Raw genomic sequence first — 13025 nt, 5'->3', positions numbered from 1 at the left:
ATCCCAGGCAACAAGATGAAATCACAGCTATTCTGCATTTGACCTGTCCTTGGTTACCTTATCTTTTTGCTCACATATTCCTAAACATATTACGTAATGAAAAATACTACTAAAATTTTTCTCCTCAAAAGACAACTCAAGAGCAAAATGCAACAGCTATTGACATTGTAAAGAAAAATATAATTCTGCTGAATGGATAAGATCTTTTAAAGAAGAATACAAGGAGAGAGACTGAAAGAAATTTCTGTGATAAAACTCTACTAAAAGTTTCGGTACTTAAAAGACTACTAATTTCTACACCAAAATTAAAGTGGTGCTATAATGACGACAGCTAGACATAAACAGCTGAACACAAGTTTCCCATGACAACTGCAGACTTTTGTTTTCCTGAATATACTTGTTGTTGGCAATGCCACAGCTTTGGGGAACATAGGGATTTAGGGGGACCTGGATTCAATCATGTCACATGAAATTTAAGCAGGTTTTGGGGTAGGGAGGAGTGTAGAAATATAGAGTGTAGAAGCTGATAGCAAAATGAAAGGAAATCACTTCTAAGAACTGTTAAAAATGTATGGTTACTTCCAAGGGGTATACCTGACTGTTGAGAGTACAGAGTCAATCAATTGATGGTATTTACTGAACAACTGCTGTGTGCACTGTATTTGGGAGAGTACTACCACCTGCTCTAAGTGTGCTCACTCTCTAACACCTCTCGATTTTCCACACAACCAGAAGGCGAACAATTCCACTTTCCCCCAGAGGGCACACATTTCTGTTCAGTACATCACCAGATGGAAGATGGAGATTCTGCCACCTCCAACATTTCGGTATTTTTTTCTATAGAGTTATCAACTGATGAACTCAATAGTTATAGATCAGAATGCCACAGGAAAACACATTTTCTTCTCCCTGTAAAAGATCAGCTGCCCAAAGTAGAATGTAGGTGGAAGGGATGACACCCACCTGGTCCGTTTAAGTACTGCGTAAGTGAACAGTGCAGACGGACAATTATAGGCTCTGTACGAATCACATCCCAAGCCACGGCGATCTCCTCCTGAAATCAAAAAGTGGGAGAATCAGAAGTCATTGAGTGGAATCCTTAATGTATTTCTTACATTGCTGCTTACAACTGTTGGTTTTCAATCATTTGTTTTTTCCTTTTTTAAAAAAAGTCGTGAATTTTATACCTCCCTATTAGTGATGTCATCTCTTGGATCATAAAAGGAAGGAAAGTTAAATTTTAGATCCTGTGGACTCAATGAATAAGCATCAACCTAATGCCAAATGCATTTTAGATCACAATAAGATCATAAAAATAAAAGGTATAAAATCTACTAATTGTACAAGCCAAATAAATATTTATTTAAGGGTCACTTTAAGCAAAAGAAATGACAGAAGATTGGGGAAATCTCTATGAAAAAAGAGAAAGTGTTACAAGAAAAAAGATCATGTAACACTGAAGTGAATGGCTATGGCTAAGATCTAGCTGTGCTGAATAGGGCAACGTATGATTCCACAGCTCATTAAGTATTTTATAAATACCAGCGCTCATCATGTAAATTTTATACTCACATCAAGAAAGCTAACATCAATATGCAGGTCGATATCTACATCGTCAATAGCTCCGTATTCCCTGAAAAAAAGATTGACATGCATTTTGCAACCATGTAAAAGCTTGATTTGTTCTCAACTTTAAATATCTGTAATCAATGCCTCTGGACTCCACCCTCACTATCTCTGATGATGAAGATTTGGAAGAAAACTAACAACTAAAGTGGCTTGACTTTCTTTCTATGATCTTGGAAAACAATGGGGCTTTGTTTATTGTGTTAGTAAACAACATACATATTGATAAATGATGACAGTCACAACACTAGTCTGGGTAAGGGCTAATGTACGGTGGATAACTCTTTTTTTAATTAAAAAAATGGCACTTGTTCAGTCCTAAAGCCCACACTACAGTGTCGTGCATACAGTAATCGCTCAATAAATATGACTGAATGAATAAATGTGTCAGACACACCCTCTCAAATGAACACTTCTCTCAAATTAATTTATATTTACCTTCTAGAAATATTAATCCAAAGATTTCTCCCTGGCCCTATATTTAAAGTAAAAAATACCGATGGGTGACTTAATCATCATTCCACATCACAACTGACAGAGAAACGTACTAAGCTTAGTGTTCTTTTTGTTATATATCACAATTCACTGGGTGGCAAATTCTGATTTGCTGTGGAACTATGCATGCAATTTAAACATTCTCCTTGTATCAGAGCTGATGAACTGTGAAAACTGAGGGAATGGGGGGAAAGGAGGGAAGGTCGGGGGAGAAAGAGATAGAGAGAGAGAAAAAGAGAGAGAGGATAGAGGAGGAGAGGAGAGAGACAGGGAGTAATAATGTTGATGACGGTATTTGTCAAGTACTATTCTAGGCTCTGGGGTAGATACAAGCTAACTGAGTTGGACACAGCCCCGTCCCACACAGGTTTCACAGTTTTTATCCTCATTTTACAGATGAGGTAACTAAGGTACAGCAAAGTGAAGTGACTTGGCCAAGGTCACATAGCAGATAAGTGGAAGAGCTGGGATTAGAACCCAGGTCCTTCTGACTCACAGGCCCGTGCTCTATCCACTAGGCCATGCTGCTTCCCATGCTTCCCATAAAAATTGTGGGCATAATTAGGGAAAACCCAAGAGCTTCAGCAAACTCTGCTCCTTCCCCTCAGCTACTTCAGCAGCCCCCCATGGGCCTGGTTCCCTTGGGAACTGGGTCACTGGGGGCTCCTAGCTCCTCTGCCACTTTATCTCTGTACCAACAATAATAATAATAAGAATAATGACAGCATCTGTTAAGCGCTTACTATGTGCTGAGCACTGTTCTAAGCGCTGGGGTAGATACAAGGTAATGAGGTTGTGCCACGTGGGGCTCACAGTCTTCAACCCCATTTTACAGATGAGGGAACTGAGGCACAGAGAAGTCAAGTGACTTGCCCAAAGTCACACAGCTGATCAGTGGCGGAGCCAGGATTAGAACCCATGACTTCTGATTTCCAAGCCCGGGCTCTTTCTACTATGCCACGCTGCTTCACTTTCAAGTGATGTCCTGAAAGGAAATAAAAAGGGAAGAGCTCATGGGGATATCATTGGTTCTGAAACTTTTGGTAATTAAATCCACTCCACTGAGCCCGAAGAAATCTTCTAGTGAGCAGAAGAAGAAGCTAAGGAAGAGAAGACAAGGACCAGACTGCAGCAAGGAGGCTCTGTTTCCTCCCTCAAACCCCATAGTTTCTGACCAGGGTGGTGACTGGGACAGGGCGGATCTAGACGGCACCACTTAATAATGATAATGACGCAGCATGGCCTAGTGGATGGACTACAGGCCTGGATGTCAGAAGGACCTGGGTTCTAATCCCGGGTCTGCTAGTTGTCTGCTTTGTGACCTTGGGTAAATCACTTCAATTGTATGTGCCTCAGTTACCTCATCTGTAAAATGGGGGTTAAGACTGTAAGCCCTTTGTGGGACAGAAACTTTGTCCAACCTAGTTATATTGTATCTCTCTCAGTGCTCAGTACAGTGCCAAGCATATAATAAACACTTAAATGTTATTATTATTGTTATTATTGATGATGGTATTTGTTAAGCACTTACTATGTGTCAAGCACTATTCTAAGCACTAGAGCAGACAAAGCTAATCAGACCCCACAGCACTTATGCATATATCTTGTAATTTATTTCTTTAAAATTGATGTCTGCCTCCTTCTCTAGACTGTAAGCTCACTGTGTTCAGGGAATGTGTCTGTTTATTGTTATACTGTACTCTCCTAAGCTCTTAGTATAGTGCTCTGTACACAGTAAGTGCTTAATAAATAAGACTGACTGACAGATTGGACACAGTCCCTGTCCCATTTGGGGCTCACAGCATTAACCCAAATGACACAAGAGCTCTTAGAGCCATTTGGTCACATTTTAGAGGAGGTGGGCAAAGTCCCTGACTAAGTAGTCAGGCTCAGTTGAACGAGTACGGCTTTGGAGTCATAGGTCATGGGTTCAAATCCCGGCTCCGCCAATTGTCAGCTGTGTGACTTTGGGCAAGTCACTTAACTTCTCTAGGCCTCAGTTCCCTCATCTGTAAAATGGGAATGAAGCCTGTGAGCCCCACGTGGGACAACCTGATCACCTTGTATCCCCGCAGCGCTTAGAACAGTGCTTTGCACATAGTAAGTGCTTAACAAATACCATCATCATTATTATTATTATTAAGGGAGCCTGCCTGTTTATTGTTACATTGTATTTTCCCAAGTGCTTAGTACAGTGCTCTGCAAACAGTAAGGGCTCAATAAGTACAACTGACTGACTGATCAGAGGCTGTACGCCTGTCTCTGCCTCAATTACCTCATCTATAAAATGGTGATTGAGACTGTGAACCCCATATGAGATAGGGACTGTGTCCAATCCAATTTGTTTGTATCCATCCCAGTGCTTAGTACAGTGCCTGACACATAGTAAGCACTTAAATACCACAACTATTATTATTATTATTATTATTATTATTATTATTATTATTATTGTTATTACCACCAAAAGAGTGAACAAAGACTTGAAGGAAACAGAGGGCAGAAAGTTTCCCTTTCAGTCAGATTTTTCTTAAAAATCCCAAAAGAAGTACGAATATGAGCCTTGAAAGATTAGTTTTCTGTCTTCATGCTAAAACTGGGATAATGCATTACAAAAAGGTCCAATGACCAAGCTATACAGTTTCTCAATCATGTTCTATGTCTCTCCTTAAAAGCCACGTCAGTTATTATGGTACAACGTAACTGTCGAAGGATATTTATGACTGAAGGGAGACCCAGCACATTAATTTTTTTCACCATAACTAATTAATTTCATTTTCATGGGCAATTAAGACAATCTATAAAGAGAGTGAAATCAACCAAATGTAGATAGTCTGCCTTTGAAAGGTACTCAATAAGTATACAATTCAGTCCTCTCAAAACTTTGGAAGAGAGGTAAGAAGAGGGTTTCATTCAGCTCACTGGGAATTGCTATGTTTAGGGATGCTGGGAGAAACCTCTAACAGCTATAATATGATAATAATAATAACAATGTTTGTTAAGTGCTTACAATGTGCCAAGCTCAGTACTAAGCACTGGGGTAGATACAATACAATCAGAACGGACATATTTCCTGGCCCATGTGGGGCTCACAGTTGAATGGGAGTGAGAACAAGTGTTTAATTTCCATTTTCCAGATGAGGAGATTGAGATTCAGAGAAATGAGGTGATATATTCAAGGATACACACAGCTAACAAGGGATGGGGTCGTAATTAGAACCCAGGTCCCTTGACTCTGCACCAGGCCATGCTACTTCTAGGTTTCAAGACAAGCACACATCCATTCACACGGGTGAGTACCTGAGTGAAACTGCCTGGATCCCATAAAGCGCTCTCACCGCCATTAAATCTGCTTCCAGCTGAGGGTGCTTGTGAAGTTCTCCATCGTAGTTTACCTAGGGATGTTCATTGATTTAGAAAGGATTTACAGGATGATGCTGAGAACCAAGACAATCCCAAAGAAAAATGACCCCGATAGGCAAATCCCTTTGTGAACAAGCGTCAGATATGTCTGATTGCTGCATAAAAGCATCGCAACTTCTTCATTTAAAAATTTTAAATGGATTTGGAAGTTCCATTTAAAAAATGACATCAATGCTGAAAGTTCTTTGATCAAAAAAAAGAGAATTTGAAGAGAAATTGTCAATGAGAAAAGTCCGGATGAAAAAAATTGACACGGACCTTAAAACCAATGTGAAGAAAACATTTTCTATATTATTTCTCTATATTAAATGTATGAATCAAGATTAAAAAACAGGAATACAAACATTGTACTCTTCAAGGGAAAATAACAAAATTGAATTGAGGCAGAAAAAAGATGGAAATAATTATTTTTCTGGGCTTTCAATATCACGAGTCAAGTTTACATTATTATCTGTAGCTAATACAAGACTACAGGTCATAATCAAAACATCTAACACTGAGATACTTGCTTCAGAACTTTCCTATTGTATTGAATTTAGGAGAATGCAATGACCAATCAGGCACTAGCAATCACCTGAGTTTTGCTGGCTCACAATGTTCAGTCCAAACTCAAATTTATTAACCATCCATAAACAACCCACAAATCCCAGTCTAACAACTTGTTTTAAAACAGTATCAAAGAAGGTAGATAGCAGGTCACAAAAATATTTGGAAGGCAGCATCTAATACTCAAAACACATCCCCACAAGTCTAGAGAAGCATTTGTAGGTTTATAGTGTTTCTTATATTAGATCACATAGGCCAAACAGGCTGAAGTGTGTTTTGATTAGCATACGTAGTAAAGCATAAAAACTACTCCAGTTACTCACTTCAACAACTAGTGAAGCCTGCCTACTCACCTGCCCGCCATAATAAAATTCTTCTGAGTCATTATCTCCTTCAGAATCTTCTTCCACAGTACTATTTTGTCTTGACTCCTTTTCAAAAAGTAGAGTTATTAGAGATATCTCGGGGTTGGATTAAGGATATGCGATTACTGATATGAAAGTTTTCAGGAATATAAAAGCACAATTCCAAACACAAGGTGCTACAATATTATTCTAGAGAAGGATACATTTTACTGCACAACTTGACTCCCTAAGTTTTTGAAAGAAAAAGCAGCCAACTGAAGCAAATATCACGCTCTATTCCCAGAATTGATCATTGCTATTACCTACCAGCTCTTGCTCCCTGGCATCTTTCTTCTGTTTTAAGAAAATCAGGATTAAATGGAAGAGTCAAGAGTCAGGTACTTGTTTATGGGAAGCCTAAAGAGCAAGGTATGGTTAAATGGTTGGTTTGGGGGAATGAAAACTGCAAGCTTGGGGGGCCAGAACAGTTTGTTGGGGAAGGCAGTCCACATAAGCGCTTAGTACAGTGCTTTGGACTGTTATTATTCAATAAATACAATTGAATGAATGATGGTGAGCCAAGAAGCTGACTGTGAGGAGTTTTATTAGATGCAGAGACATGACGAGTCAGTCAGTTTCAGGTTTCTCTAGAACCAAGCAACTCTGCTTAGGTTCATAATAATAATAAGAGTATTTGTTAAGTGCTTACTATGTACCAGGCACTGAAGTAAGCGCTGGGGTGGATACAAGCAAATCAGGTTGGACACAGTCCCTGTCCCACGTGGGGTTCACAGTCTCAAACCCCATTTTACAGATGAGGGAACCAAGGCCCAGAGAAGTGAAATAACTTGTCCAAGGTCACACAACAGACAAGTGGCGGAGCCGGAATTAGAACCCAGGTCCTTTGACTCCCAGGCCAGTGCTCTACACACAATGCCATGCTGCTTCTCATCGGTGGGCAAGCTAAGTCCAGAAGGCAAAATCAATGATATACATTAGAATCAGGGCCTCCAAGTGAAAGGGTTCTTGAGTCAATGAAATTGAAGTAAAATCAATCATTTAATCATTATTTATTGAGCACTTGCTGTGTGCAGAGCACACTCACAATCTACACTCACTCCCTTGGTGACCTCATTCGCTCCCACGGCTTCAACTATCATCTCTACGCTGATGACACCCAGATCTACATCTCTGCCCCTGCTCTCTCCCCCCTCCCTCCAGTCTCGCATCTCCTCCTGCCTTCAGGACATCTCCATCTGGATGTCCGCCCGCCACCTAAAGCTCAACATGTCGAAGACTGAGCTCCTTGTCTTCCCTCCCAAACCTTGTCCTCTCCCTGACTTTCCCATCTCTGTTGACGGCACTACCATCCTTCCCGTCTCACAAGCCCGCAACCTTGGTGTCATCCTCGACTCCGCTCTCTCATTCACCCCTCACATCCAAGCCGTCACCAAAACCTGCCGGTCTCAGCTCCGCAACATTGCCAAGATCCGCCCTTTCCTCTCCATCCAAACTGCTACCCTGCTCATTCAAGCTCTCATCCTATCCCGTCTGGACTACTGCACCAGTCTTCTCTCTGATCTCCCATCCTCGTGTCTCTCTCCACTTCAATCCATACTTCATGCTGCTGCCCGGATTATCTTTGTCCAGAAACGCTCTGGGCATATTACTCCCCTCCTCAAAAATCTCCAGTGGCTACCAATCAATCTGCGCATCAGGCAGAAACTCCTCACCCTGGGCTTCAAGGCTCTCCATCACCTCGCCCCCTCCTACCTCACCTCCCTTCTCTCCTTCTACTGCCCAGCCCGCAACCTCCGCTCCTCCACCGCTAATCTCCTCACTGTACCTCGTTCTCGCCTGTCCCGCCGTCAACCCCCGGCCCACGTCATCCCCCGGGCCTGGAATGCCCTCCCTCTGCCCCTCCGCCAAGCTAGCTCTCTTCCTCCCTTCAAGGCCCTGCTGAGAGCTCACCTCCTCCAGGAGGCCTTCCCAGACTGAGCCCCTCCCTCCTCTCCCCCTCGTCCACCTCTCCATACCCCCATCTTACCTCCTTCGCTTCCCCACAGCACCTGTATATATGTATATATGGTTGTACATATTTATTACTCTATTTATTTATTTATTTATTTATTTTACTTGTACATTTCTATCCTATTTATTTTATTTTGTTGGTATGTTTGGTTCTGTTCTCTGTCTCCCCCTTTTAGACTGTGAGCCCACTGTTGGGTAGGGACTGTCTCTATGTGTTGCCAATTTGTACTTCCCAAGCGCTTAGTACAGTGCTCTGCACATAGTAAGCGCTCAATAAATACGATTGATTGATTGATTGATTGATTGCAGAGCACTGCAGTAGCACTTTGGAGAATACAATATAACAGAGTTGAAAGACATGTTCCCTACCCACAAGAAGTTTACAGAGTAGAGAACTGTAAAAATAATTAAACATTTGTTACAATGGCTGGAGAATGGGCTTCTTAAATTCAGGAATTGAATACGGACTTCCTAATTATTTTTCTTCCCTATCATGAAATCGAATCATCAGAGTTAATCACAGTGATATTTTCCCTCATCTCCACCCCATCTCATAATACTACCTACTGCCATCTGACTCTCGAAACACCGTTTTAACAATAACCACATACAATCAGCATAGAAACCCTAGTAACATTTAAAGACATTCTTTCTGGAAGTAATTTGTAAAAATAATGTACTTACTTCTCCATTTTCCTTCTGCAATTTTGATTTAATAGATAAACAACAGGTGATGTCATTTGTTTTTCTTAGTTCTAGAAGAGAGCAAAAAGAATCTGTAAAAATTTTAGCTTTCTTTTTTTTTAAGCAATTTGAGAGTAAAAAGGCTGGGGTGACTCTCTGCCTGAGACCAAAATTGAATTTTAGAAGTTGATGCAGTTCATTAGACAAACAAGGTTCTTAACATCTGAGGCTGTTTGCTCTAATGTACTATCTTTGACTTTGTTGGACTCTGTTGTATATTTTCTTTAAATTTAAAAAACTCCGCCTTTACTGCTTGCGTTATGTAACAAATAAAACTACCTGTTCCTTAACTGCACTATTCACTTGATAGTGCAAGTTGAAATTTTAAAAATGTTTTGCTATAATCTCATTCTTTTTAAAATATACTAGAAATCAATCAAAAACAAATATGGTGGAAAAGTACCTGGACTATAAATGGCAAGATAATATGATTATTTTTTTACTACTTATTATGCTTTTATCCTGTAAAGCTGCAATAGTTTCACAGTAGATTCGATCACCAATCAGTCATATTTATTGAGTACTTACTGTGTGCCTAACACTGTACTATGCGCTTGGGAGAGTACAAAGTAACAGCATTGGTAGACACATTCCCTGTCCACAACAACCTTACAATCTAGAAGGGGACAGCCATTAATACAAATAAATTACAGATATGGACATAAGTGATATAGAGAGCAAATCAGGGTGACGCAGACAGAAATAGGAGAAGGGAAATTGAGGGCTTAGGGAAGGCCTCTTGGAAGAGATGTGCTTTCAATAAGGTTTTGAAGGTGGGGAAAATAATTGTCTGCAAGATATGAAGAGGGAGGGTGTTCCACGCCAAAAGCAGGACGTGAGTGAAAGGTCAGTGATGAGACAGACAAGTTCAAGATGCAGTGAGTAGGATGACATTAGAGGAGTGACGTGTGGGCTGGACTGTAGTAGGAGAGCAGGGAGGCGAGTTAGGAGGGGGCAAGGTGACTGAGTGCTTTAAAAACTGGAAGTATATTTGGATTCCACTTTGCACAGGCTTTGCTGTATCCATAATTCATTTATCTACTGTCTGTCTCCCCCACTGTACTGTGAGCTCGCTGTGGGCAGGGAATGTGTCTGTTACATTGTACTCTCCCATGTGCTTAGTACAGATCACCTTCTTTATTAAGCTGAAATAGAAAATGTGTTAGATTCTTAATATTACCTGTTGCAATTCGATGGAAAATTACTGGAATTGGCTCTGTGGTCACTAATACATCTTCATCATTATCTGAACTGGACACATACGTATTATCTGCAAAAGAAAATGGGTAATAAGGATCAAAAATATCTTTCAAAAAGGAAATGGTGAAATTCTTTAAATGCTCCACTGAAATGATTTCAGAATCAATTAATTAATCACTCAATTTGTCAATGTCTGTCTCCCCGCCCCCAGTCTGTGAGCTCATTGTCGGCTGGAAAAGTGGCTATCACATAGTAAACACTTGACAGGTACCATAAAAAAAAAACTGTTTTATTTTTATATTGTACTCTCCCAAGTGCTTAGTATAGTCCTCTCTACACAGTGATTGCTCAATAAATACAATAGATTGATAATAATAATAATAATAATAATAATAATAATAATGGCATTTGTTAAGTGCCTACTATGTGCAAAGCACTGTTCTAAGCATTGGGTTAGACACAAGGTAATCAGGGTGTCCACACAGGACTCACAGGCTTCATTCCATTTTACAGATGAGGAAACTGAGGCCCAGAGAAGTGAAGTGATTTGCCCAAAGTCAGACAGCTGACAAGTGGCAGAAGTGGCATTAGAACCCACAACCTCTGACTCCCAAGCCCGGGCTGATTGAGCACTATACTAAGCACGTGGGAAGGAAAAGAGTGAGTAGACATGATTCCTGCCCTCAACAGCCTATAACCACCACTAAAATGGAGCCTATCATTATCACTGTTCTGTCCGTCAATCAATCAGTGGTATTTATTGAGTGATTACTGTGTGCAGAGCACTGTACTAAGGTCTAGGGAGACTACAATACAAACAGAAGTACAGAATGAATGCACCCATACCACCACCCTAATTGAGGTCTGTCTCATTCATTCATTAATCGTATTTATTGAGCACTTACTGTGTGCACAGCACTGTAGTAAGCGCTTGGGAAGTACAAGTTGGCAACATATAGAGACGGTTCCTACCCAACAACAGGCTCACAGTCTAGAAGGAGGAGACAGACAACAAAACAAAACATGTGGACAGGTGTCAAGTCATCAGAACAAATAGAATTAAAGCTAAATGTACATCATTAACAAAATAAATAGAATAGTAAATATGTACAAGTAAAATAGAGTAATAAATCTGTACAAACACATATACAGGTGCTGTGGGGAGGGGAAGGAGGTAGGGCGTGGGGGGATGGGAAGGAGGAGAGGAAAAAGATGGGGAGGAGGAGAGGAAAAAGGGGGCTCAGTCTGGGAAGGCCTCTGGGAGGAAGTGAGCTCTCAGTAGGGCTTTGAAGGGAGAAAGAGAGCTAGATTGGCAGATGTGTGGAGGGAGGGCATTCCAGGCCAAGGGGAGGACATGGGCCGGGGGTCGACAGCGGGACAGGCTAGAACGAGGGACAGTGAGTAGGTTAGCGGCAGAGGAGCGGAGGGTGCGGGTTGGGCTTTAAAAGGAGAGACGGGAGGTGAGGTAGGAGGGGGGCGAGGTGATGGAGAGCCCTGAAGCCTCTTAGACTGTAAACTCATGTGGGCAGGGAATGTCACAGTTTATTGTTGTATTGTACTTACCCAAGCACTTAGTACTGTACTCTGCATACGGTAAACGGTCAATAAATATGAATGAATGAATGAACATAACGTTGAAAGGGTGTGAATTCCATGATAGCCCGGGTAATGCTTAAGTGTACTGAGATTGGTAGCTAGAGAAGCAGTGTGCTTAAGTGTACTGAGACCGGTAGCTAGAAAAGCAGTGTGGCTAGAGAGGCAGTGTGGCTCAGTGCAGAGCATGAGCTTGGGCGTCAGAGGTCATGGATTCTAATCCTGGCTCTGCCACTTGTCAGCTGTGTGACTTTGGGCAAGTCACTTAACTTCTCTGAGCCTCAGTTACCTCATCTGTAAAATGGGGATTAAGACTGTGAGCCCTACATGGGACAACCTGATCACCTTGTATGCCCTCAGGGCTTAGAACAGTGCTTCGCACATAGTAAGCACTTAACAAATGCCATCCTTATTATAAGGTTAACAAAACCTCTGGGATGGAAATAATGGTGTGGGCAGGGCACATGTCTACTGTACTCTCCCTAGTGTTTAGAACAGTGTTCTGTACACAGTAAGTGCTCAACAAATACCATTGACTGACTCAAAGATTTCTGGATTTAAAGTTGCACAGAAAAGTGTAGAAAAAATGCGCCCATAAAATGATTCAAAATCCATCAGGGGTGTTTATTGAGTGCTGGGAAAAGTACAACAGAGTAAGCAGACACAATCCTTGCCCTCAGGATTTTACAATCAAGCAGGGCATGAGCTTGAATACATTTGCTTTGAATCATACAACGTTACCCCTCTAGACTGTAAGCTCGTTGTGAGCAGGGAATGTGTCTGTTTATTGTTACATTTTACTCTCCCAAGTGCTTAGTACAGTGCTTTGCACATAGTAAGCGCTCAATGAATATGACTGACTATTGACTGAGTGTTACTGTATGGGTTTTTTAAAAATGAAGTAAAATGAATGATATTTATTGAGCACCTACTGTGTGCACAACAATTATATTCAAAATTAAGCGTCAAGTATTAATTCTTAAATAATATGACTACTAATTATTAATCATATTTACTGCACTAAGC

General features: G+C 41.0%; 1 protein-coding gene across 2 annotated transcripts in view; it reads right to left on the bottom strand.

The window, feature by feature from the left end:
• PARP8 (poly(ADP-ribose) polymerase family member 8) overlaps positions 1 to 13025 on the bottom strand; it is a 142885-nt gene that overhangs the window by 45739 nt on the left and 84121 nt on the right. For both annotated transcript variants that reach the window (XM_038765776.1, XM_038765777.1), the window contains 6 exons: positions 10387 to 10476; positions 9147 to 9217; positions 6441 to 6518; positions 5419 to 5513; positions 1573 to 1633; positions 964 to 1054 (listed from right to left, as the gene is read on the bottom strand). In XM_038765776.1, coding sequence (XP_038621704.1) covers positions 964 to 1054; positions 1573 to 1633; positions 5419 to 5513; positions 6441 to 6518; positions 9147 to 9217; positions 10387 to 10476 — 486 coding nt within the window. The remainder of the gene's footprint in view (positions 1 to 963; positions 1055 to 1572; positions 1634 to 5418; positions 5514 to 6440; positions 6519 to 9146; positions 9218 to 10386; positions 10477 to 13025) is intronic.

The sequence above is a fragment of the Tachyglossus aculeatus genome, chromosome 23 (genome assembly GCF_015852505.1).
Source record: "Tachyglossus aculeatus isolate mTacAcu1 chromosome 23, mTacAcu1.pri, whole genome shotgun sequence".
Taxonomy (NCBI): Eukaryota; Metazoa; Chordata; class Mammalia; order Monotremata; family Tachyglossidae; genus Tachyglossus; species Tachyglossus aculeatus.
The sequence above is the reverse complement of the archived record's forward strand: the minus strand, read 5'-3'. Positions and strand labels throughout refer to the sequence as shown.